The following is a 26,150-nucleotide window of genomic DNA, read 5'->3' as shown; positions in this document are numbered from 1 at the left end:
AAATCTTTTACTCCAACTTCATTTAGGACTAGGGATAGGGTTCGAGTTGGAGGAGAATCAAGCTCGATGATAAAAGATAGAGGACGTTTATGGTAACAATATAAATACCTTAAGAGTCGAGAAGTATCTAAAAATATTATGCAAAAACTATACATATTTAAAAAAAAAGGAAAGTTTTCTTGTTGCATTTTTGCCTCCACCTCCTTCTACAGCTATGGTAAAGAAATCATCATCAACTGATCACCAAGCCGCCACATCATGAACTGAACTATCGTTAGGCCGCCTCCTCAACTGCCTCTTATCACCATGCTGTCGCCTCCTGAACAGCATCTGCCTCTAAACTTAGATGTTCGTTTATATTTATGTTTATTGAACTTGGATGTTCGTTTTCCTTTATATTTATGCTTTTTGTGCTTATTGGACTTTGATGTTCGTTTGTATACTCCAAATAGTGATATGTTTATAGTATGTTTAGGTATATTTAAGTATCATTTGAATTGATATTAATATTACATAGAATGTGGTCATATTTCCCAACCTAACATCACAACTGATCTAACATCACAACAACTGATCTGGGGTCAAAAAAAGGATGGTGTGTGTTCCTATCATATGGACCACAAGCAGGGCACATGCCCCCCAACTTAGTCGGACGCTGCCCTACAATAACTAGGCCATGTAAACAGAACGTCATAATACCCAACATGCACATAGGATATAGCAGCAGTAGAATGATTTTTGGCTCTACAGCAATAGGCAATGTCACGACAATCCCAGTCGTCTATGAATTGAAGCCGTGCCACCTGTAAACCACGATGCTTTACCAAGTTTCTCGAACATGGACGCTGATGTGGCTCAAGGTGATGATAAGCAATGGCGATCTAAGAGACATCTACCCAAACAGAAGAGCTCGTCAACTCCTAGTCCTAGACATCTACCCAAACAGAAGAGCTCATCAGCTCCTGGTCCTAGCCACGCAACACGGTTAATGTTCTGTCCCAAGCTCGCTCACATAGCAACAAACCAAGACAATCCTATATTATAGCACTTGGAGAGCAAAGAACACTGGCGAGACTGGAAATCTAAAGGCTGTATGTGCCAATCTAGAAACTGGCGAGAGCCTCACATTATATCGTAAGGGAAGGGCATATCAAAGTGACAGCGTTTGTGTCAAGCGACCACGTCACCATCACTGCTTGAAATCCCTCCCTTGGCCATAATAGCGCCCAGGATTTTGGCTCTCCTTTCATCCTTGAGCTGCCTATGCTTCTCAATAAGGTCTTGAAGTGCCTGACAACCGTATGGTGGAAAGTTGTCACACTCGGTCCTTCATTTCCCGTCAACGACTTTACAGTTCTAGACAGTGTGAACAAAGAATCCGACTTTCGACTATGAAAATTCTTAAAACTCGTCCCCACAAGGAAGACAATGTCTAGTCGATGTAACAAGCCAATCTACGAACCGTAAAACCTTGACGGAAGAGCAAAGCTCTTTCGTTGTGCTGGGCAATCTTCTCACAACATATAAGACAAAGAGAGCCTTCGAAAATAATCTTTGATAGACTTTCTTTAACCACAGCTGAATATAAATCACTTGAAATACAATATTGTCTTTGAAAGTCACTCATGCACCAACTTTACAGCTGGAATACTTCAGACAATAAGCTTTATTGAGCCACACCAACAGCACGTACATGAACCATAAAAATTACAGGCTAACCAGGTTAAGAGAATTTGCCTTTTCTTGCAGGGTATCAAGGAGGCTGTCAAAACTCTTTTTGAAGGAATCCACTCCTTCAACTTCAAGCTGGGTTCCAACATGATTCCAGTCAATTCCCAATTTCTCAAGTGCACTGTAAATACCTTCGGCTTCGGAAACATTCGAATCAATTGTCCTGGATACAATGCCATGATCAACAAATGCTTGGAGAGCTTGGTCAGGCATGGTTGAAACCTGTTAAGATGGTTAATAAGAAAAAATTGAGTTAAAACTAGAATACTACTCAACAAACATACAAACGTACAACAATTTTGAGGTGAAGACGTGAAATTCTTTCATTTAATAATTTAGTATCTAAAAGAGTGCAACGTTACTTAAATGTATCCTAAAGAACGCAAGATAAAAGAGGGGGAAGAAGCAACTAACAGTGTCTGGTCCAATGAGAGGAGCAACATATAGGGTGTCGGGATATGCCGGGTTCTTTACGCTAGTGGATGCCCAAAGAAGCCTCTGTTTCTTTGCACCTTTCTTTACAAGAGCCTCCCATCTTGGACCAGAAAATTTCTTCTGGTAGAGCTTGTAAGCTAGAGCTGCCTGGGCCACTGCAGCCTGCAGTGATCAATGCATCACAACATGAGCATATATTTACAAACATAACTTAGTTGCATGTCCTGAGAATTTACAAATGGTTGTAGTCATGTACCTTCCCTCGAAGATCAAGAGCCTCAGGTGTTCCAATCTTCTCGAGCATCTTGTCAATGAGGGTGTCCACACGACTGACAAAGAAGGAAGCAACACTTGTAACCTTGGAGAGATCATCTAACCCAGAGGCTTCAAGGCCATCCAAGTATGCATCTATGACAGCTTCATATCTCGCCACTGAAAATATCAACTGCACATGGACAAAAAGCGTATTTCATCAGTACAGGGATGGACTCTGTTCTTATTATTGCGTGGAAGGCACTAGCCAAGTAATACAGCAACATTAAGATGCAGTCTGCAAGGTTTTTACTCCAAGGAAATTTTTCCCTAGTTATTTCAGATAACTTAATTCTAAGTGCTGTAACACCTCTCATCAAAGTGTCAATACATGTATATCATTAAGCAGAAAGAGAACTCGTTCAGATAGATGTCAGGGGTCAACATTTTAATACCCAAAAAAATGTAAGCGCACACCAATGCATTTAGTGAAGCATCCACCGAAGCATATATATCATCAGAAAGAGGGAAAGGGATGGTCAAGGTTAGCCATCCACCATCCACTAGAATGCAACACTTTAATTGTTTCATGAGAACTCCGGTCATGTACCCTGCCATTATATACTCAGGACCAGCACAGGTAGTAACCACATGCTTCTACTTCCGAACCAATAAAAGAGACCAAAGACTCTCGGGGTTTGAGAGCTCCGTTGACAAATCGTCCTTCAATATACTTTGGGTCCAATATTACGTAAACAGCCCCTACTAGTTAGAATCCTTCTGATAGCACTAGCACGCATCCATGGAACTTAGGACAACTATCCAAGATGCCATTGTTTGGACTTACATATGACGTTCTGTCCTACAAATCTAAGCACCATAATTGATACAGATGTTATGAACAGAACAACTTACAGTCACATTGACACTGATACCATTGGAGATGACTTGCTTTATCGAGGGAACACAAGGTGCTGTGGCAGGGATTTTAATGTAAACATTACGGCGATTAACCACTTTATGAAGATATTTTGCTGCCTCAACAGTCCCTTCTGTATCATCTGCCAGTCTAGGAGAAACTTCAACGGAGACATAGCCATCGCCACCATCAGTTTGATCGTATATTGTCTCAAAAAGCTTGCACGCATCTTGAATATCCTTCACCACAAGCTCCCAATATGCACTCTCAATGTCTTTCCCTGATTGCACAAGCTCTCTGCAAAATTTGGCATATATGTATAAAACAACAAGATCAGAAGTAATTTGGCAAAATGAAATAAAAGGATCAAGACAATCGAAGACTGGGCCACTAGGTACAGTCAATGGTTCTAAAAAACATCCCAATAATGGGCACCAAATTAAAGAACACAGGACAAGACACGGATTTGAGCAAGATCTTCTTAAGTCAGTGAAGCAGATCCAAATTCAAGATGACTAAAATGACATCTCAATTTCCAGACTCCATTGTACTCAAGCTTTGAACTAAACCAAAATCATCATTTAGAAGAGTCACTAAAAAATAACAATATCCGCAGCCTTTGAAGCTTTTTGCGAGCTTTTTGTTAAAATGATAGGTTTTGAGCAACTCCCACGCAACTCCTTAGGTTTATTTACCCTTCAGTAACAGGTAAAACGGGGAAGAGCTACATACCTGAACTGATCATTATAAGCATTTGAAGATGATATTGCTTTCTGGAAAATCTGCAAATTGATTTCAATATGTCATCAGCAAGGATAAAAACTAATAAGAGAACAACCAAAATACTGCTATGATCATCGACTTTTCACGGTTTCATTCTTTTAAATTGTTATGCAAATTATCAACACTTGCAAGGAGGGAAAATTTCTGACAAGTGAGAACACAGTTAAGGCATGGCAATTGCTCCAATTACCGCAGGGTTGCTTGTCACCCCTCTAACGCCGCTCTCAATCAGAGGGATCAGGTCCGTCACGGGTCTGCAGAGGTTGTCGTACCAGGGGCTCTGGCCTTCCCGCTCGTACAAATCATGCAGCGTGGTTCTCTTGACCACACCGCCGTTCGCACCGTTCTGAGAGCACTTGACCCTGCGACAAGAAAGGATAATATACTCTCAGCCAAAGCAAATGAGGAATAAGATACAAAGAGCGACAGAGCAGCTCATGCAAAATCCAATCTAATTCCACCGGCACTTTCCGAAAGCAAAACAATCTCCGCCGAGAACTCCAATTCGAAATACAGAAATCACAGATTCACCGCAAGGTAAACATCAGAGCATTCTAATAGTAATAAAAAGAAAATCGAAACTTCAGGACATCTAACACAAATTCCACACTCCAAACTAATAACACTCCCTCGAAGAGTCCATCACCCGCGTGGAGAGAGCCGGCTCACTGATGATGTCCGGTTATCAAAACCAACGAACTAAAAACCAAAAAAACTTGATCGAGCAGCGATAGCCGAGATCCATGGCTAAGTCGACGAGATCGGCCACTTCATCGTAAAACCGCAAACGGAATCGGACCACGGAGAAGCACATCAACAACAAAAACGGAGGCAAAACGAATGAATCAGAACAAGCGCGGCCGCGCGAGAGCGGGATCACGACCGCCGCCAACACGGAAGCACGTATTCCACGAGGGAGAAGACTCACACGAGCGAGCTCCGGGAGGAGCGGTCGCGTTTCACGGACAGCCCGGAGGCGGCGGCGGCGGCGGCCAGGGACCGGAGGGCGGTGCGGGACTGGACGAAGCAGAGAGGGCGCGGCGATCGGGGCTGGCCGGTCGAGGACCGCAGCGAGGACGAGGGGCCGGGGCTCGAGAGCTTCGAGATCGTAGACATGGCGGCGAGGGAGGGAATTAGGTGAGGTGAGGTTTTTCGTATTGCGATACGAACGATGACGCAGGAGCGAGGGGGAAGAAAAAGAGAAGCGGAAGACAAGGAGGTTGGTGGGGGAGAGGGGGGTTTGATAAAGTGACCAGCGGGGGGTTCGTCGTACTTATACGCAACGGCTTGGGGAGAAGAGACGGACGCGCCACCTTTTGGGTTGACCCAACGGGCAGGTGGCGAGAGGGATCGCCACTATTTCTCCCCGTCCCTTTTTGCTTTTTATTTGTTTTATTTTTGATCTTTTTTAACTAAGTTTTATTTTATTTTTGATTTTGCGTGAACATTTGGTGGAACTTTTTTTTTTTTTTTTTTTGGTCCTTTTCTCGGGTGTCATGCTGGATCATTGCTGATGCGCGAGCGGCGGATCGGCTCGATGACCTTTCTTTGCCTTTTTCGCTCCGATTAGTTGGATAAGTATAGTGCGTATCTATGCCTTTTTCTTTGCCTTCGTTTCGTGTGTCAACTAAAACTGGTAGACAGGTAATAAAATCTATTTTTTTTCTCCTTTCATGGATATGAATCGAGAGCACATCCTTGATTACGTTTGCACGGTTCGGTTTCAACGGGATACGCTAAATTTATAAAAGAGACACTATATTTGAGGGAAAAAAAATAGAAAAAGAGACTTTCGAGGACTGTGTCGGATTCATCATTTGTGCCAAGTCAGGTGAAAGTCCAAAAAAGGAAAAAAAAAATCTCCGAGCAGATTTGCCATTTTTATGGGCTACTAATGAAAATCTATATATATATATGAACGGCTCTTCAAATGCAACGATCGCATGAAATTGAACAAGAGGGTCAGGGTGACGTCCGAGGCTAAGGCAAAACGGATGGCGACAAGGAAAAGACTTTCGGATGTTGCAAGTGCGCACACGGAAAGGATGCGGAAGATCAGAGGAATTTAATGCAGGACGATGATGCTTCGAAACTATGCACAACCACAGCGAAAATTTGGAATCGAATTCGGCATGTCGTGTTCAGACAGTTGTAGACAAAACTATACTACGGCCGTGTGGAGTTTAAGTCGGATTTGAGCCTTGTTGGGATCATTTTCAGGTATGAAAATCTCGAATGTTCTAGGCCAACGTAAACAGGGTGCGTAAGATTGTCCAAAAACTAGATCTAACGTGATGATGGCAGTACATCGCCAAGTTAATCAAGAGTATATATCCACGTCATATCGATGGTCACGAGCACAATCATGTCGAGTTTTTAATGGACATATGGATGGAATATTCGGGTCACGGATATACTAATTTAAGGGTATCGGTATGACAAAGAGAAGTTAAAAAAGCATTTGAATTTTGATGAAACTATTCGACGAGAAACCCAACACAACCTGTTGACAAAATTCATGATAAGTCTCCTCAAGGAAACAAGCCCTACCAAGGTTTGCAAAATGAGAAGATGGCAAAAGCAAGATGACCCAGTAGCAACTCAAATCAGACCCCATAGCCTACAACAGATTGGCAAAGGAGAGATCTTTGAAATGCAGTTCACCGTGGGTTGGGAACTTCAGATGCACCCAAATTTTGTGCCCCATCACCCAACGATTTTGGGTGTATTTATTCGGGCTGTGTGAGGTGAGCTAGGGGTCAAATTAGCCGAAAAGAAAAATGAGATTCAGTCAACGCCTACCGGACCTTCAATCCTTCATTTCAAACGAGCCCTATCAAGAATGTGCAGGCAGGGTAGGCTCCGTTTTTGCATGAAATGCTGTAATGCTGCTACCTTGGATCTTGGTCCCCATTGATTTGTTTAATGACCAGGAATCAAAGCTTGTAATGTCTGTATCGAGGCAGCAAATTGTCCGCGTCCCATTCTGTGTGCTACCTACCAGAAAGCATAAGATAGAGAGAGAGAGAGAGAGAGAGAGAGAGAGAGAGAGTAGGTGGGACAGTGAAAGCATTAGTTTATGTAGATAGATCTTGGAGAAGTTGAAGAGAGGGAGGCCAAATGTTGAGGGGTCAGTGGGGTTAGATAGCAATTTGGCCTGTCCTTTTGTCTTAAGAGAAAGTTTGCTTAATCATCCACTGACCTTGACCCTCTTTGCACCTCAAGAGATGCTCTCAAGTCACTTCACAGATCTTACTCATCCACTGTTTTCTTTTTTTTACTGCTTCTGCTGTTGGTATAGTATTGTATTATTTTTTTTTAAATATATATAAGATGAAGTCATGTCATCCTTACTTTCTTTTTATAAGTAAAAGGATGAAGATGAGCAAAAGGGGTCAATGAATAGCATCGATACTCAAGTCTGATTTATAATTACTGTTCATTTTGAGCAAGCCTGTTGCTACTACGCGACTTGATGCAAGTTGAGATGAAGTCGAAGTCATCCTATGGCTGGTGCACGATAGGATTTTTAAGATGAAGTAGTGACTGGGGGTGGGGGATTCGAACTAGTGACAAGAGAAACTCCAATCTATATAAGAGTAAATTTCATCAAATTTGATCCTACTTGTGGATTTTGGTGGGGAAATTCCCCACCTATACAGGAGAGGCCTAACTGCTGCATCCAAATTAAGGTAGGAATAGAATTCAGCGACCGAAGGTGGAACCGAAGCAGCACTGCCACTCGCGGATCAGTCGTCCGACCAAGTTGGACGGTCGAGGGATCACAACACTCAGCTACCGTTGTTCTTGCATTGATATGATATCATCAGTACAATAATGAGAAAATACAACTCAATTTGTTGATGTTCTCAATTCAACAAGGCTAAGTTCATCTTCAAAACAAAAGCCGGGAGAGGCCATTTGACATAGGCCATACACAGCATTTTACGTGAGTAGATCATCACTCCAGTAACGTTCAATGCTACTCGATATCTAAGACAGGCACAAACATGTACAGGTCTTGAAAGCTGCAGCAGGTCAGGTTTTGCTCCTATCGAACTTTCGGAGCATCGAATTGCCTCGGGAGATGATTGACATCGAAAAGAGTCTGCCAGAAGGACGGGATGAAGCTATCTAAAAACGTGGGGGCAGAGAAAGTTCGCGGCCCAAATTCAAGGAACTTCGCCCGAGCCCGAGCTCGAGAAGAAGCAAGAGATCAGCAAGAGGACGAAGAAGCTCACCAGCGTTCGTCTTCCAGAACTTTTTGAAAATCTCAATGAATTTTTAGACTGCACGCTCGACTCGAAAAGATGCTCGAGTACCATGTAGCCGCTCGAAGGGACAAGAGCCCCGGCCGAGGGAATGATCGACTTCAAGCTCTACAACCAAAGTCCAAACGTCGTCTCCTACTTAAAATCGTGGCGGCAGAGAAGGGTCGCGGCCCATATACAAGGAACTTCGCCCGAGCCGAAGCTCAAGAAGAAGCAAGAGATCGGCAAGAGGACAAAACAAACGAATAGCCGCCTTTATGTGTAGCTGCTCAATTGGACTCTCCGTTCTCGCATCATCAAGATTCGATCATACTCTCAGATGCATCGGTCCATTGCTGGGACGAGTGCCGCGGACAAAAGGAACAATCAACTTTAGGCTATACGACCAAAGTTGAAACTGTTATCTATAATGTGACTCCACATTCTTAGGAAAAACTTATCCTCCAACATTGACCCACTATTTTTTTTAACCGACAGTTATTCCATGGTTTGGTTTTCACATTCGTACCTTTTCATGACAATCGTTCATTAGGAAACCACATTGATGGGAGGTAATTTATAAAGGACGTCATTCATTTACGTAAAGGTAATCACAATGTCTAACATAAATCTTCTCATTACACAAGGATTGAGTTAGTAGAGTGTGCCCGTAATTCCTTTGAATCTTCGTAATTTTTTTACAAATGCAAACTTGAACAATAACTGGAGGTCTGTTTTATTTTTTATCCTGTTTTTCCCCATATAATTCTAATCAATACTTGAATTTTGTTTCAATGAGTCATTAGAATTGCTAGTTTATATCTAATAAAAACATCATCTCCTACACAAAATCCAGAAGATGACCGCCTTGTCTTTCCCTGGAGATCACAAAAGAAAGGCACGTTGTTAGTTTCACGCGGGGAAATCACCTCCTGCGACATCACCTCCTGCGACATTGACTATATGCTGATCTCTGTTTTACCAGCCACGCCCTCTACGTTGAATAATCTTGTCTGAGCCTTATTATAGTGCACGGAAACTTGGCGGGACGGTCTTCCCGTCCAGTTCGCTGCAATGGAAGCCCTCCAAGTGGCCAATAAACTCAAAGTTCCTGCACCATGACTTGTGGCAATAGCCTCAGAGCTACAGTTCATGGTAGTTGAAGTTTTGGCAGAATAGTTCCCACAATAAATATCTTTCTCCGGAAGTCGTTCTTTGGCTTATATTTAAGGAAATTAAGGTTCTGTGCTAATTCAGGAAAGTGGATATCTCATGCAAAGGGGACTGATTTCTTTGATTCAAGCAAAGCTGTACAAATTTCAAACCAAGCTAGAATTCAATCAACGGTAAAATCTAGAGATTACAGACTCAATGACGTAACAAGATACAAACAAACTATGCCGGAACTCAATCGATGACATACTTGAGAACATAAAAGTACAACATCAAAATTTAATTAATGACACAACATTAAGATAAAGATATGCGTCAAAATTTAATCAACAAATAAATCATTTCCTTGTATCTGAAAAGTTTTTCCATATTAATAGAAAGGAAGCTTAATTTGAATGAACTAGAATTTTTCTTCCACGATCGATCTGCATAAATATTAATAACTCTAAATTGGACCAGTTTCTTATCAACAAATAAGTGCTTGGGCCAAAAAAAATCCTACCTAATGGAGAGATAGTTGGAGAGGAATCAAATTAAGAAGTCACAATTAGGGAAATTTAAAATACAAGATGGGAAAAATAATTGAAAGATAATATTTTGTTTGATTTGCGCGGGTCCTTAGGTGGGCGAGTGGTGATATTTATAATGATTAATGATAACTTTTCGACGGTTCTTGACAGTCACGATCTCTCGTGTAACTCCTACAAATTATCTCCATGTTTCTAAATTTCACATGTACAAACTGCTCAAAGACTTGGTCTCTTGTGATTAGTGTATACTCCACGATCTTTCTTTCGGTAACTACCCTTTTTCAAAAGGTGTCTCTGACTTCAACCAACCCATTGGACGACTTGGTCTTCAAACAATCCCTCCAAAATTATGCACCTAGTCTCAATTGATCTATCAAATGACTTGGTTCCTGAATGGTAACTATTTTCTCCAAAGCTATGTGCCTTTAGTCTTATCGATCTTAAATTTCAGAACAACCTATGGACATTCTATTAACAAATATTGCTAATATTCATATTAGCAACTATCTATGATTCATCATCGTATTTCAACAACTGAACACGTGGCGTCAATGGGTACCACTGTCAATTGATATATATTAATCCTCATACTCGTGGATAAGTTAGCACACTTGTATTAATACCCACATGGTATGCACATGATCATCTATACCATTCTCATGTAATGTTCACGAACTTGTGCTAGACAAGTCATATTTTGGGTGCCAACGGTAGTTGAATTATATTGAGGAGAACTTTCTCGCGAAGATTCCATGGAAAAAAAAAACTTTCCGACTACACTTTTCGTGATCTTCCCAACTCATTTGAAAACGGCGCGCCCGTTTCCTTGCACGGCAAGCGACTTCATCCACACTTCGAAAGCTTCTCTCTTGTTACTCATGGAGAGCAAGAAGCATAAGCTGTGGTGATCGGCACTCCAGAATGAGTCATGGCCATCTCATCCGCTGCGCTTCGTTTTGCTGTGAGAAATTTCGTCTCGTCCTAGTCACAATTCTTTTTTTTTTTGGATTCATTCATTCATCCTCTACATGCGGAAAGAAGATCACACGATAAACCACTGTGCCTCCGCCCTTCCGGCTGATTCTACCGTGGAATTCGAAGGCGAAAAGTGATTCAATTTGCCCTAACGAAAACCATAATTTTCAAGTTCTCGAACATGGTTCTCGAGGGAAAGTACTATTGATTTACCTATCTCGATAAAAAGCCTAACCACCCTTTGACTTCGAGTGTGTTCCAAAACTGATAGGTGAAGGCTCTTTTTTGAGGTATAAACTAGCCAAACATGGGTCCCTCTCGTATTAACATCCAGTCAAGACTCGTTCTTATCTAAGTGGAATTTCTTAATACATCTAGCATTTCTCTTGTATATTTTGTGCAATCTTGTACACGTCAGCGGCATTATTAGTATTTGTGACTACATCATCCTTCATATATAACAAGAAATTAAGTCACTTTGCAAGCGATATCACTCTAATCCATAATTTACTCGTAGTCAATGCGTGACCCTGTCCATACGACCAAGAATGTTCATCATATGGACTATGTGATGTCCTTGATTGTCCCATCTTGGCAGCTTAATTAGTTCTTTGGCGAGATTGAGTTACTCTAGGTGAGCATGTTCACAGGACTAAATTCGGGTCCTTGATCTTCCACGATTTGGCCCAAGGAAGGCGACCACAAGCGAATGCATGCATCGCGCATTATGAGTAGCTACTGGGGCCTTTCGCAGCACAAATATATTCAATCCAATTAAAATTTATCAGTATGGAAACTATGATTGGTTCTTAGTCCAATCCAGTATCAAGGTACAACTAGAAACCGAACTAATTCTCAAAAATTGAAACTGGGAACTAGACTGGACTAGTCCAATCCATTGAAACCGAACACTTTTTTTCCCTTTACTTTTTTTCAATTGGACCAACAAAGTATTTACTTTGTATTTTACTAATTTTTTTGAAAAAATAATTAATAAAAATATATATTTAGTCGATCCGGTCCAATTCCTCTTTAGAACCAAGAACTAGACCACCCAGACACCGATGCCACCTTTTAGAAACCGAGAATCGGACCAACACTCTCGGGAACCAAATCAAACCAACTGATCTGGTCCAAGTCTAGTCCAGGCAATTCCTGATTCGAGTGGTTTATTTTGCACACCCCTTATGGAAACTTTCAGATGATTCCCCAACCAATAACTTCAATTCGTTATTGAGTTATGAAATTCTAATTCAAGACAAGAGTGAGATAATTTGAACAAAAGAACATGAATTATGACACTTACATCAGCAAAATATGAAGGTCGTTATCCGCCCGATGGTTTGGCTCAGTTGCGAGTTCAGCATGGAATGCCGAAATTAAAACTGAAGCAAAGTTGCCGATTTAGCTATTTTCCAAATCAAAACCAAACCAACAAATCGATAGATTGAGAATTTCAGGCCAAATCAGTTTGGTTTGTTGATTTGCCTCGGACACCATCGGCAGCCTAGTCGGAGCGCTAACTAAGGATGGAGTCGGTTTTTTGGTATAGTTTCTTCCTTCTTGTAGAAAGTACAGAAGATTCGCTCTCAATTCTATACATCTTATGTACCATGCAAAATGATGTACCAAACGAAAAGCTCTGACGAGAGACGACCTTGTTACCATGGTTTTAGATCCCCGACCGGGCCGGCCGTCCAGTTCAAGACCTTTTCGCCAGGCTTCAGGTAAACACTCCGGTGGTGCGGCAGCTTGCGAGCCAGTCCGTTGAGTATCTGGTGGAAAGCATCTCCTGATTGAGCGGGTTGAGGGAACAGCATCGCCCGTTTCATCGAAGGATTTGCGAGCAACCTCTGCTTTCTCAGGATCACTTCCGGAGAAATAGATGTCAGAATCGTATCTAAGTTGGGGACGTCTTCCTCTGCGACGAAAACTCCGATTTCCTCCCATGGAATGGCGTCTGCGAAGGGCAAGACGATGTCGTCCGCTATGATCACGGGGATGCAGCCGAACACGACCGCCTCCACGAGCCGAGGGCTCCAGGGCGCCCACCCCAGGGGGCACAAGCAGAACACGGCCCGTTGCATGTCTTCATAGTATGTGGTCGGATGGTCGGTTGAGATGTCAAAGAGCGGATTGTCCTTGAAGTTCTCCCAAACAGCTGCCCTCGCTCCTCTATTGGTCAAACCAAAGGAAAGTTCAAAAGCAACGCTCACACCAAACCATCATAAAGGACAGCTCATAAGGGAGTAACAACACCTAATAATCGAATCCACCTCAAATCACTCCGTAAAATTGTGAAAAAGAGAACTAGATTTGTACCTTGCATAGTAGCCACCTTCAGGGTCATTGTTCACGTCATAGAATAAGCCACGGAAGTACACAAAGATGGAACGAGGAGTGTCTTGAGGAATCAGGTGAGCCTGCATTTTCTGAGGAGGGGCATAAGGAGGAATCGTTATTGAACCATCCTTCAAGCACACATGGTTCCTCTGTCCAAAAGTCTGGACTAAAGTAGCACGCCGGTGTAATGACAGAATCCCACGCTCAATAGCTTTCTCTTCCTGCATAAAAAATTCCCAGCAACAACCATAGATGTGTCTTAGCAAGACCAAGTCACCCACTGATCTTACAAGTTCACGAAATGCCAATCTACTTAGAATAAAACTATTTGTAGAGGATTTCCAACCGGATCATATAAAGACAGCTACAAAAAAACCGAGGTAAAGGATAGACCTCCATCAGCCTCATCTCTGTCTCATTCTTCTTAGTGTCAAAAACAAGGGTGAAGATGATGATGAATTATTAATATCAGAATTCCTCATTCACTATGTATACAGATCAGGTCAACTAAATCTCAATTGAACATAAATATCATCGACATTATAAGAGCTGGGACTTCATATCGTCTATTTCTTTCTTCAAGCAAAAATTAAATGGCTTCATTTGTCATCCAACATCCAAGCACAGTGTTCTACAGCAGGAATGTATAGACAATTTTTACCTGATAATGAAAGCAGGCTCCAAAATCATGTGGTACAACAAAGAAATGATCTGCCCCTTCTGTTCGATTCCAATATGGCCAATTTGAAGAAATGAGTTGGATCGCACTTCTCATCATTCTAGGAGATTTGAAGGGTAACGGCAAGCCAGTGGGTGTAAGATCACAGGTGGTGTAAATAGGGGTATAAAACCAGTCTGCTTCCTCGGGATTAAGAGTGCGAACAGCGCTCGATAATAGGAATCTATGCATATAGATTTCAGCAGCAAACATGTGGTTGAGGCATCGAGGGTCCTTCTGGAGGAGTTTTTTGTTGTATTTGCTTGGAAGCTCGTAAACATACACTTTCAATCTTCCCACCGGATTATCCTCAAGGACATCACCAGCGCTTCCTGCCAATCATTATCCAAAGCACAAATAAATTCCCAGCTCTCTCAGAAATCAGCCATCTCACATCCATGTGAGAGTCCAAGGACCACTGATCTTTACAAGATTTTAGCGACCAAAGTCTCAGGTAAAAGCAGATTCACAGTCGACAGCACCCAGAAAACAGGATAAGGTCCCCAATTCATATCGATCAGTTCATGTAGTCAAAGAAGCGTTCTTCGACAATTAGAAATGTATCAGGGCCTAATACACAGTTATCCTCCATAAATGTAAATCCTACCAGGCAATCTATAATATATATACATATATATGAGCATAATAACTCTTATCCGACAGGATTATCGCATCAAAAATTGTTCAAAAACAATATTCATGCTCCGACCTCATGGAAAATCAATGTCTGATCAGCAACATCCGTCCAAGAGATGTAGGTGAAATGGTTTTAAGTGATGAATCATCTAGTCCTATGCACATTACATACGATGCATCTCATCCACAGAGGAACACAGTCAATCAATCATCCGTTATGTCTCCCGTCCCTGGTCTCAACACCCTCATAAGCTGCATCTGGGACCACCTTTAGCTCAACATTTTCTAGCCCTCCCCCCACATCAAATACCAATACAGATAAACATTCCACAGAAGTGACTACTCATCAGCCGAAGCTCATCTTTTAACCGAATAACGACAACAATACATCACGCAGGACACGACCAAACTCAAGCACGCATTCAAAAAAACCATCCAGGGGATCATTACCTGAAATCCGCTCCGTGTGCGGCCTCTGCTCCGCGCCAAGACTCCCGGCGAGCGCGTGAACGAGGGCCACCGCGAAAACCCACGACCAAGTCCTCATCTTTCGACCTCCAACACAACCCGGGGGGCCAAAATCGAAATGGGTCGCGAGCGTTAGGTGAGGAGGAGGACCGTGGATCAAAGGGTCTTATATGAAGATGTTGGTCATCACCACGTATTATCGGTGGGACGTCAAGAGGAGTAGGGGGGCAGTAGTTGAGGGGTTCCCTTAGAGTTTAGTCTTCAGTCCCCAACGGGGAGAGACTTTCGGAAGCAATATGAAATGGAGGTTTCCAGGTCAGGACGGATTGATGGGGAGAGCTCAAGGGGGATTTTGCTTGAAGAAACAGAGAAGGATGGAGGATGGCGTTGTTCGGAACGAAGCTTGTTTTTTTCAAATGGATCCAACACGTTTAAAAAAAACTAGGGGGGTTTTTTTTCCTGCGTGAAAGCTGTGTTTCTTTTGCCGGTTCGATGGCATGTCCATCTCATCATCAGCTCCGACAAGGATTAAGAAAATACAAAATCGTCTGATTAGAATCAATCACGTTCTAGGCTCTACACCTTTACTAACGTACAAAGGGAGGGATTTTGCATTTAGCTTTTTCTTTCCTTTTTGGTAGAATTTGTTAATGAATAATCTTAAATTGGATGGGTTTTTTTTCCTAATACAAAATTCGTGCACTTAATAATTATATTGACGAAAAATAGATTAAAATTAGAGTTGAGAGGATGTTTCCATATATGACCATCATATGGCTCATTGACTTTGTCTCTATATTCATAATGTGTTGTGTGATTGATTTAAAATAGTGTGTAAATTCATCGCGTGGCATTTGAATAATCTTAAATTAATAGAATTTGTTAATGAATAATCTTAAATTTGATGTTTTTTTGTTTTTCTAATAGTGATTCCTTGTTAGTTATATTGAAGATAAATAGATTAAAATTATAGTTGAGAGAATGTTTCCATATATGGCTTCTATATGGTTCATTTACTTTGTGTTCATATTCATGATGTGTTAGTCGTGTGATTAGTTTCAATTGCATCACGCGACACTTGAATAATTTGTTTAGAGCGATTTTAAGTTGAATATCAAGTTATATGGTGAAATATATGATTTTTTTACTTGAATGTTTATATATATTTGTGTGTGTGTGAGTGTGTGTGTCAATAGTATTAGGATGAGAGCACATTCCACGCCAGTGCTTTAAAAAATTACAAGATGCCAGATTGATGGAGAATAATGGAAGGAAGGGAGAAAGTAGGAAGTTAAGAGAGTGGTTGAGAGAGGTATAGAGGGGGAGAGAGTCAAAGAAAGGGCGTTGGAAGTTGGCATCTAATCTAATAAACAATTATAACCCGAGTTTTTTATATGAGGCATTTTATAAGGAAAAAACATGGGTGGGACGGCCTGTGGCCCTGTCATACAATGTGTATTTATAGTTTAATATTTTTCAAATAAATAAATAAATATGAAAACTACATAGAAAAAATTCTAGTGTTTTGCCGTGTTTTATTTAATATTTTGTCCATGCGTAATGTACTGTTTTTCTTTTGAGTATCCATAATTTGAGCCCATCTTTGTTTTGCTGTTTACAAATTTTATATGTCAAGAGAGAATAACTAACAGAAAGCATCTCTTAATTAATTATTCGATAATTTTATATGGCAAGATAGAATGACTAACAAAAAGCATCTCTTAATTAATTATTCGATAATTTTATATGTCAAGATAGAATGACAAACAAAAAGCGTCTCTTAATTAATTATTCGATAATTATATCAAGAGCCCAGGTCGTGCGTGAAGTACTCGCCAGGCCCAGCCCATTCATTGTTGGGTCTCAAGGAAATGGTCAGCCTCGCCCAACGGGCCAACAAGGAGTCCAAGTCACTCCACGTTCTAGCCGAGATGTCGGCCCGCCGAACCGGTTGACGGCTTGTTGAAAAGGTTGCAAACTCAACGCCAGTTCATGGCCCACTTAGGTTTTGATTCGGGTCTTATCCTATCTACAAGATCAGTAGAGTATTCCATAAGCTTGAAACTAACCTACTTGGGCATAGGTTTCTGCTTCTGGATTATTGAAAATATATCACTTGCATGGACAATAACTTAAGAATTTAAGTATCAAGAGACATCGCTTCAACATGACGTTCAAAGTTCTAGATCTAAGGGACTATGCATATATTTTTTTACTAGGCTGTCGCCAACGTTGACCAAATTGGGTCCTCCCCATGTGGTAGCTGCTTTTGAAAAGCTTGAACTTGAATATACATATGTGAAAATCAACCTTATCCTTTCAACCATGCAAGGGATTAAGAAGAACATTATAAGACATTAGTGTTAAATATGTACACCAGATATTAAATATGATCACGAACTGATCCATAGAAAATTTGATTAACTTACAGAAGATCAATGCACCATGCAAATGTGTTTTGATGAAGTTTGTAAACATGTCCTAGTTCTTCTATTGCAAGGGTGGTTTGGGTTTCCATCGTCTGGTCGATCCCATTTGGACATGAAGGGGTGTGAAGTTCATAATCCATGCGCAGCATGTAAACACCGCTGAGGAGATCGACTAGGAATCATCGCCGGCGAGTGGAACCTGGAATCAAACCGGCGAGGGTCATGTTTTGCTGATCAAAGAGCAGTTCCAGATGAGATGGAAGATGCATGTGTGTGGTTAGGGATTGGCGGTCAAGGGTTGACTTTGATCTGAGATACCCATCCGGTGAAAATTTAGGTGACCGTCTCTTGGGGTTTGGGTTTTCCTTATTAAAATTAGATTAGATTGTATTGGATTCAGAGCTAGTCATTAGAAGGTTGTTGGCAAGTCAACGTCCCTCTTTGTTCATCACAACTCAATGACTTGTCCCATGCTAATTTTTAGAGTAGCACCTAGCGCAATGAATTTTTTTTTTTTTTTTTTTTTTTTTTGGGACAAGAAAAGAGATGACTCATTCATATTGACTGCTACCCCAATCAATTAGGTCTCGATTAGCCGGTACGACGTGAGATCTAAGTCACTTAATTGGGGAAAAACCTACTTAAGTTAATGTGATGGGTAGAGAATTTTCAAGAAAATTGAGGTCATACCAAGGGTATGTCTCAGGTAGATAGGTCATGGCAAAATGCCGGACGATTCCTACGTCTCTTATTGTGCAGAAAGAACTTTCAACGGTGGTTCATAAGGCACCGAAAAAAGCCCAACTCTATCCGAACCGAATCGAAAGAACCGACAAATTAAGGACGATCACTAATTGCTGAAGTAGGTTATATTCGGGTCGGGGCCCGCTCGGGCTACTCGAAACGCACCACCTTCATGTGTCGGTGCCGATCTGAATCGAACCGTTGCCAACCCAAGTGACTAGGCCAGCGCATGGTATGGAATCTCCTCTAGCGTGTGGATATCCCTCTCCAGATATCCAGGCACGTCCTTACTGGGCGAAGAGTTCTCGTCCACACATTCGCTCCGACTGACCAAGAAGACGGCCCACATGTATTCATTGTCGCTCAGTGTCGTAATGAATGACAGCTACCAATGTACCACAGAGCGCACAGGCTATAAGATACTGTCAATTAGTGTCGCAATGGATGACAACTACCAATGGACCATAGATTGCACAGGCCATAAATTATTGTCATTTAGAGTCCGCCCAACCCCCTCTTTTTTTTTGGTAAGGGTCATTTAGAGTCCCTTTAGTTTGCATAAAAACGAATAATTGGAAATACATTTTTTGTAAAAAAAAAATCGCTCCTGTAATTTGTAAAGATGAATATATGAAAAATATTTTCATCGTCCACGAAAATATTTGAATATAAATTATTACTGACTATGAAAAAAAAATTATTGACTAATTATTACAAATTATGCAAACTATCATTTTTAAGATTTTTCATTTTCCAAACCATTCATTTTCCACGAAAGAGACATAGCTTTGGATTCCATTTATTCTATGAAAAATAAATAACTTGGAAAATACATTCCTAAATCGATTGCTCATATAGTATGAAATAATCGATGATTTTTTTTTCATTATCAATAACAATTTATGTCTAAACATTTATGCCAATGATGAAAATACTTCTCATGCATTAATTTTTGTAAGTAAGACAAGTATTTTTTTCAAATTATTTATTTTTCGCACAATAAATAGATCTTTGTATCAGATCAAGACATGCATTTCCATTAAATTGTGTCGTATTTCTTAACATGCAATTCCATAACAGTTAGATAGATCATTGTTGCATTCGTTGTATGATGTAGCAAAATTTTAAATGTAACTGACAAAATTATTGTAACATTGAGAGAAGAGTTGCCAGAAGAAAATGTTGGAACTTGCAATAGTTGCTAATTCTACCACTTAAAAACTCGTCCAAACCAATGTTCTATCTTTGGTCGAACAAAAACTCATGTTTTCTTATCAAGCAAAACGTGCAAATTCTAGTCGCAAGCAAAATTAGTGCTCAAGATATCAGAAAGTCGCCGATCAAAATTGCAAGGATGTGTATTTAATCTCAATTTACATTTAAAGAAAAGTTTCCCTATACACGTTAGGAAGTTCCCCTTCATTAATACATAGACCCCCACAAGAAAGGCACAAATTTCCCAAAGAGGAGGGGGACAATCCCAACAGAAATTGCCAAAAAACAATATCCTGTTGACTTTCTCTCCCCCAAACAAGCAGTCGAGAAGAAGTCAACAAAAGACTTCTGGGACCGGCACACGGCATCGTCAAAAACGAGCGACGACAAGTCTTGAATTTCAGACCCGCAAATGCCCCTAGACTTTTACTATCAGGCGGCGGAAAAAGTCTCAATTTCAATTTCTAAGACCTTGACTCTCACCATAATTAGATCCATAAAATATACGTATTGGAAAGTTTCCTTAAATTTCGATAACGAAACTCGTCTACATATACATCATTTTAAGTATAAAAAAAAAAAAAAAACCTTTTGCCTTGCTTTTCACCGATGTTTTTTGTTGGGTCGTAAATTTTTCACTAGCGTTAATAACGTCTCTTTTAACATTCTTCTATGACGGTGAAAAATTAGGTATCAAAATATCACCGTGTTTGGTCGTCCATACTTTATATGTATATTCTCTTTATTTTCCGAACCTATAAAACAAGTTAGAAAAAAAAATAAATTTTTTAATCACATTATAATTTTTGTCTTACCCCAATCCAAAATGTTTGTTTCGCAAAACCATCATTAGTGAAAACTGGAATAGTTATTTGAGTTTTCTAGAAAAGAGAAAGAAATTTTTGAATTTGTGAAAATTTCGAGATTAAAAAGAAAAAAAAGTCAATCTAGTCAGGCCGCAATACAATTACAAAAATCATCATGGAGAAGAAAAACATAAAAACAAAAAAGAAGAGAGAAGTTTATTGCCTGGCATCGCTTTTGTCTAACCTACGTTCCGATTCCTCGCATCTTATTAAGTACGCTGAATAAGCGTATACGAAATACTCATTAAAATAAAATTTTAAAAAATATTTAACAAAAAGCTAATATTTTTTATATGTATATATATTTCTTTTCTATATAACAATTTGGCTAACGGTTTCGTGAACGGAATCTACAAATTCCGTTATATTCGGCAGCCGCGGGTCGGTCCACCGGCTCAACTGCACTCCATTTAAAACCCGTCTTCGCTCGGTCATTAATATCTCCTTCTTCTTCTTCTTCTTCTTCTTTCTCCTCTCTATGGCGGACACCGCAACTCGAGCGATTCCTCCGAGAATGGAGTTCTCCGACGAGGCTGCGGCCGGCGGAGCTGCGGCGGCGGCGGCTGCGGCGGCGGCGGAGGAGCAGGAGGAGGAGGGCGCCGTCGCCGGCGGAGATCAGCGAGGTCGAGAAGAGCAAGATCGGCATCATGCGGGCCGTCGTGGAGCGGGACGACCCTTCCGCCAAGGTCCTTCCCTTCTTCTTTTCCCACCTTCTCCCCGAATTCCTCGTTCCGTTTCCGTCGCCTGCTCTTCTCCTTGTGCGTTCGCGCGGGCTCTTGAAGCTTGCATTCGAGTCTTTTTGCTAGCTTGGATTTTTGCTTTCTTAGAGCTTCGGTTGGATTCGGAGAGTGAAATGCGAGCGAGGGAAGTGAGCTGATGTTGCTCTTCTGCTGTCCTTAAACTAGAAAGCAAGAGATTGACTGTGATTTGAGTCGAAGCTGCGTTCGTCGTCGATATTCCGTCAGTCAATTCGTCGGAATCGGAGCTGCATTATCCAGTGCTCTGTAACTAGGTGCCGCCTCACATGGTCGCAATTTGCTCTAAAGTATGGTGTTTTTTTATTCCTCTGGGGGGGGACAACGCTCGTACTTCAGTCCATACCGGATTTCGGTCTTACGTGAGATCGGTAAAGCCTTGTCTTCCTGTGCAAGACATGCCACCGGACCGGATCATCCAAATTCGGATGTGTATGTATATGAGCAGATGGTTTACAAGGTGTATTGTGGTTTCCTTTTCATGTAGTCTTGAAACAGAGAACTGGGCTGATCTAAATCGGGAGACTGGTTTTTGGGATTTGGTTTCTTGAATTTAAGTTTCCTCGTCACTGTGTTATGATTTCTTGTCGCAGGATGTCGATGATTTTATGATACGGAGGTTTCTGCGAGCTCGGGATCTAGATATAGAGAAGGCTTCCAAGCTATTTCTGAAGTACCTGAGCTGGAGACGGTCTTTCGTCCCCAATGGGGTCATATCGGCATCAGAAGTTCCAAATAACCTTGCTCAGCGGAAGTTGTTTATGCAAGGTCTTGACAAAAAGGGACGGCCTATAATAGTTGTGTACGGGGGTAGACATAATCCTTCAAAAGGAAGTCTCGAGGAGTTCAAGCGTATGATACTTCTCTGATTCTTCCGGATTTTCTTCTAATCAATATGAATTTATCGCTTCATGCAAGACTTACCATCATCATATTATTGAAAAGAAATTTAGGCAGAAAAATACTGAATTTGGCTAAAGTTGAGTTGTTTTTTACTGTGCGAAGGTTTTGTGGTCTACACTCTTGACAAAATATGTTCCAGGTAACTCTTCTCCTTATTAAGACTCTGCACATCACGGAAATCTAAAAACATTGCAAACTGAGGATTCTTCCAAAAATGAAATCCTTCAGAAGCATTCTGGTTAAGGTGTCTATCTTGTGAGGCACAAAAATTGCATGTGTCACCTAATTGCATCATTGGAAAAGAATGGCCATATTAGTTGCAAATGAAGCCCTTGAAGACTATATCTAGAGCCACCCTCCTCAATGGGAAGTATCGGAAAGTTTTTACCTGGTCCCTTATTGGTTTCTCAATTCCCAGTTTCTTAAGAACTGTGATCAACCCAAGTCTTTCTTTTGAATTCGCTATCCAGTGTTGGTCAAATTTTAGCCAATAATTTAAGTTGTTTTCTTGGGTGTTGATCTTTCAGAATGCCTGGAGGGCAGGAGAAGTTTATGGGCATAGGAGATCTTGAAGGATGGGGATACAAAAGCAGCGACATTCGTGGATACTTAGCAGCATTGTCAATCTTGCAGGTTCAATCTTCTGTCTCCTGCTTTTCTTTTGTATAGAGTTGATGCTGACGAAAACATTAAACTAGAATCCAATCCCTCTGTGAAACGTAAAAATGTCAAATTTTGTCTTCAAGGATTGCTTGCACCTTACCTGAAACTAGGTTTTAACAGAGTACAGAATGTGCAAACTGCAAATTGTAACTATTTTGCTTGGTCGACACCAGGACTGCTATCCGGAGAGGCTGGGCAAGCTCTTTCTTATTCATGTGCCTTACATATTTATGACTGCATGGAAGATGGTTTACCCATTCATGACCCTAAGACGAAAAAGAAGGTATTGTTGGATTTATTATTCTTTGCTCACTATTTGAATCCTGTATGTTAACTTAATTTCAGAATTCTTAAAATTTGATTAGTAAATGAAGATTGGAACTTTTGGAATTCTCCTTCGTATTTAATTGGAAGAACATATAAACAGAACATAAGAGCTCAATGAACTCCTATTGCGGCTGCAAGCATTAAAGATTAGCAATTTGTACTTCATTGATTTGTTTGGACATAAGGAAAATTAGTACAACGCAACTGACCATAGTTATAAGTAAATCTATATCAGAAACCATTGCTTCATTCCTGCTGTAGATGGCCGTCAGGTTTCAACTGTTCACACTGTCACAAGATTAGCACTCTGAAGTTTTACCTTTTAGTGTTGGAGCATCATGTCCGCCCTTGAAACTGTGGAAACTGCCTAGGTGATGCTAACCGATTATGATCTCATCTCTCAGATTGTTTTTGTCGATAACAAAAAACTGAGAACTACTCTGCTCGGGGACATCGATGAAAGCCAGCTCCCGGATGTATATGGAGGCAGGTTGCCACTAGTTGCCATTCAAGACAGCTAAATTCTGCTCAAATTACAAGAATTTTCTCCTCATTTCTTTTCTGGCCGTGGGTCTATATTGTAGAATATAATGAAGATATAATTTGATAAAATGTGGAACAACAGCCAAATATTTCATGGCTGAACTCTCTTGATGATAGGTATTTCTCGGTATTCATATTCTTTGTTTGAGGGACTTATAGGCATATACCAGGTAGTGATGTCCAATGCACCCTACTTTTCTTGAAAAAATGATTGGTTATGCCCCCTAGGCTATGAAGCATAGACACTTTGTCGGAGCTTCCATGTTGTTTCCGACACGTGTCGATGTGTCCGATACGCTAGGACACAGCTTGGATAGGCGAGTCAACGCGTGTCGGATTTTTCGACACGTGGTCAACTTTTTCGACATGTTCCGATATGCGTGTCCAAGAAAGGATCGTTGAAGAAAATGATGGAGGGTGGAGACAAGGGCGGGAGCGGAGGCGACCCCGTGATGGTGAGGGAGGGCCTGCTGCGATGAAGGGCTGGCGGCGGCTGGGAGGTGAGGCGGTGAGGTGACTGAGAGAGCAGAGAGGATCGTGTAAGAAGGAGGAGGAGGTCGTAGTCAGCAGGTGATGGGGTGGAGGGGGAAGAAAGGGAAAGAACTGAGGGGGGAGGGGGGGAGAAACCACGGGTGAACTAATGGGAGGGGTGGAAGAAAGGGGAAGAAACAATAGGTGATGGCCCATCACTAGGGGGGGGGGACAAATGAGGGAAGGCGGTGGGTGGGGGACAAACGAGGGAAAGAAATCAAAGGGGTGGCGTGGGTGGGAGAGAAAATCCAAGGAAATGGAAATGACAGATCATTGGGGGAGAAAGGAGAGAAAATCCAAGGAAATGGAAATGACAGGTCATTGGGGGAGAAATGAGGAAAAGAAATTGAGAGGGGTAGGTTTGAGGTGGTGTGTGGGGGAGATTGGGGAGGGAAATAAATTTTGGGGAATGATAGTTTGGGAAAAAGGAGGAAGGAAAATAATTTTTAAACGACAATGTTATATTTGTTTAAAAATAAATAAATAAGCTAAAAATGGTTTTCAAAAATTAAAATACTAAAAGTTAAATAATTATAAATTTTAATTTTTATAGAAGATCATAGATTTTTTTTTTTTTTAAAATAAGTTGATTATAATTTTTTGTTAGTCATTAGTTTCATTTATAATTTTTGTTAAAGTTAGAAATATGTACTCAAATATGGGTGTGCATTAACTATTAATATGTCTTTCAAATTTCCTATGAATGGATTTATTAATATTATTAGTGCAAATTCGTTCTAAGCTTTAATTTTTTATTATTTATTTATTTCATTTAATTTGAATCAAATTTCAACATATTAACTATTAATATGTTGAAAACCGGCTAAAATTAGCTTGTTCAATTTGATATAAAGCAAGTTTTTAGAAATGATGCCTCTTCATCGCGATCGCGATGGAGGAAACCCTAAAGTTCGCTCGAAGCCGCCGATTTCTCTTTCCTCAAGTACATTCTAGCTCTTTTGCACGCGTTGAAGACTTCAAGCATACGATAAAGGTGATTTTACCTTGAAATTGGCTAAAATTAGCTTGTTCAATTTGATATAAAGCAAGTTCTAATCCTCCCCTCCCTTATTTGATCTTCTTTGCACTGACGCTACGAGTGTAATTTTCCCTTGCATTAAATAGTAAATCAAGCGAGGATGTTTGATGAAAAGTTCTTCGGAAAACCAATTTGATTAAGGATTTTCAAGAACCCTGAACCAACTTAGGATAAGTTGACTTCTTGATTCCGAGGTCGAAATAGGCGGTCCAACCAGAAAGCCTATGATCCTGCATAAATTGATTACCCTCTAGATTGAAGAAATAAGTTTTTGCGCTTCCAGGTATTTAAGTCATGGGCTACAAATCACCTAATTAAGGATGTCCTTAATTAGACATAGTTTTTCAATTAAGAAATGAGATGATCAACTTGTAGTTTTACAAATGATAAAGGAAATTGATTAGCTTTGGTACCTAGGACTCGACTCGGAGCTAGCAGGTTCATTTCTTGATTCTTAGTCGAGAATCAATAACTCCAATGTCCATTAAGTATGAAATGATAATGGAAGTATAAGAAATCTTTTTATGTTAAGCATACTTTTAATCAACCAATTTCTATCTAATATTAGGGGTGAGCAATATAAACCGACCAATCTAGGAATTTGCCTAGATCGGACTAACCGGTTCTGGGAAATTCTCGGAGGTTGATTTGATTTGTGGTTTCATAAAATTGTAACCAATAATTTCCAGCTAGTCCACAATTCCAAGAGAACCGAACCAATGATTTTAAATTTTTTATTTCTCAAGTAAGAATTTTGTCCCTCACCTTCTCGTGTCTCCCACTCTCCTCTCTGTCACGCCCCAAACCTCGACCGCGCCAACATCCCACCATGGTCATGCAAATGCGACACTACCAGTAGTGTCGCTGACCCCATTCATTTTTTTTTTATTGCACAAACGGAACGTATTATAAAACTCCTAAC

General features: G+C 40.7%; 3 protein-coding genes across 3 annotated transcripts; 1 reads left to right on the top strand and 2 right to left on the bottom strand.

The window, feature by feature from the left end:
* Positions 1-1,537: 1,537 nt before the first annotated feature.
* Positions 1,538-5,368, bottom strand: LOC104453564 (transaldolase). The gene is made up of 7 exons (XM_010068166.3): positions 5,049-5,368; positions 4,311-4,482; positions 4,070-4,119; positions 3,334-3,634; positions 2,423-2,611; positions 2,146-2,328; positions 1,538-1,953 (listed from the first exon to the last, which is right to left on the bottom strand). Exons 1-7 carry the CDS (start codon positions 5,234-5,236, stop codon positions 1,708-1,710), a joined length of 1,329 nt encoding a protein of 442 aa, XP_010066468.2. The 5' UTR covers positions 5,237-5,368; the 3' UTR covers positions 1,538-1,707.
* Positions 5,369-12,318: 6,950 nt separating this feature from the next.
* LOC104453563 (probable beta-1,4-xylosyltransferase IRX10) lies at positions 12,319-15,559 on the bottom strand. The gene is made up of 4 exons (XM_010068165.3): positions 15,196-15,559; positions 14,053-14,441; positions 13,371-13,612; positions 12,319-13,223 (listed from the first exon to the last, which is right to left on the bottom strand). The coding sequence occupies exons 1-4, from the start codon at positions 15,290-15,292 to the stop codon at positions 12,710-12,712; spliced, it is 1,242 nt and encodes a 413-aa protein (XP_010066467.1). The 5' UTR covers positions 15,293-15,559; the 3' UTR covers positions 12,319-12,709.
* Positions 15,515-23,842, top strand: LOC104431819 (sec14 cytosolic factor). Its single transcript, XM_039317823.1, is given in 8 exon segments — positions 15,515-15,599; positions 20,843-21,153; positions 21,816-22,074; positions 22,228-22,264; positions 22,653-22,758; positions 22,962-23,046; positions 23,049-23,071; positions 23,520-23,842. Coding segments are annotated over 8 exon segments (1,023 nt in total). The 3' UTR covers positions 23,637-23,842.
* Positions 23,843-26,150: the final 2,308 nt, after the last annotated feature.

This window comes from Eucalyptus grandis, chromosome 7 (genome assembly GCF_016545825.1).
Source record: "Eucalyptus grandis isolate ANBG69807.140 chromosome 7, ASM1654582v1, whole genome shotgun sequence".
NCBI lineage: Eukaryota > Viridiplantae > Streptophyta > Magnoliopsida > Myrtales > Myrtaceae > Eucalyptus > Eucalyptus grandis.
Note: the sequence above shows the minus strand (reverse complement) of the source record. Positions and strands in the feature narration are given on the sequence as shown.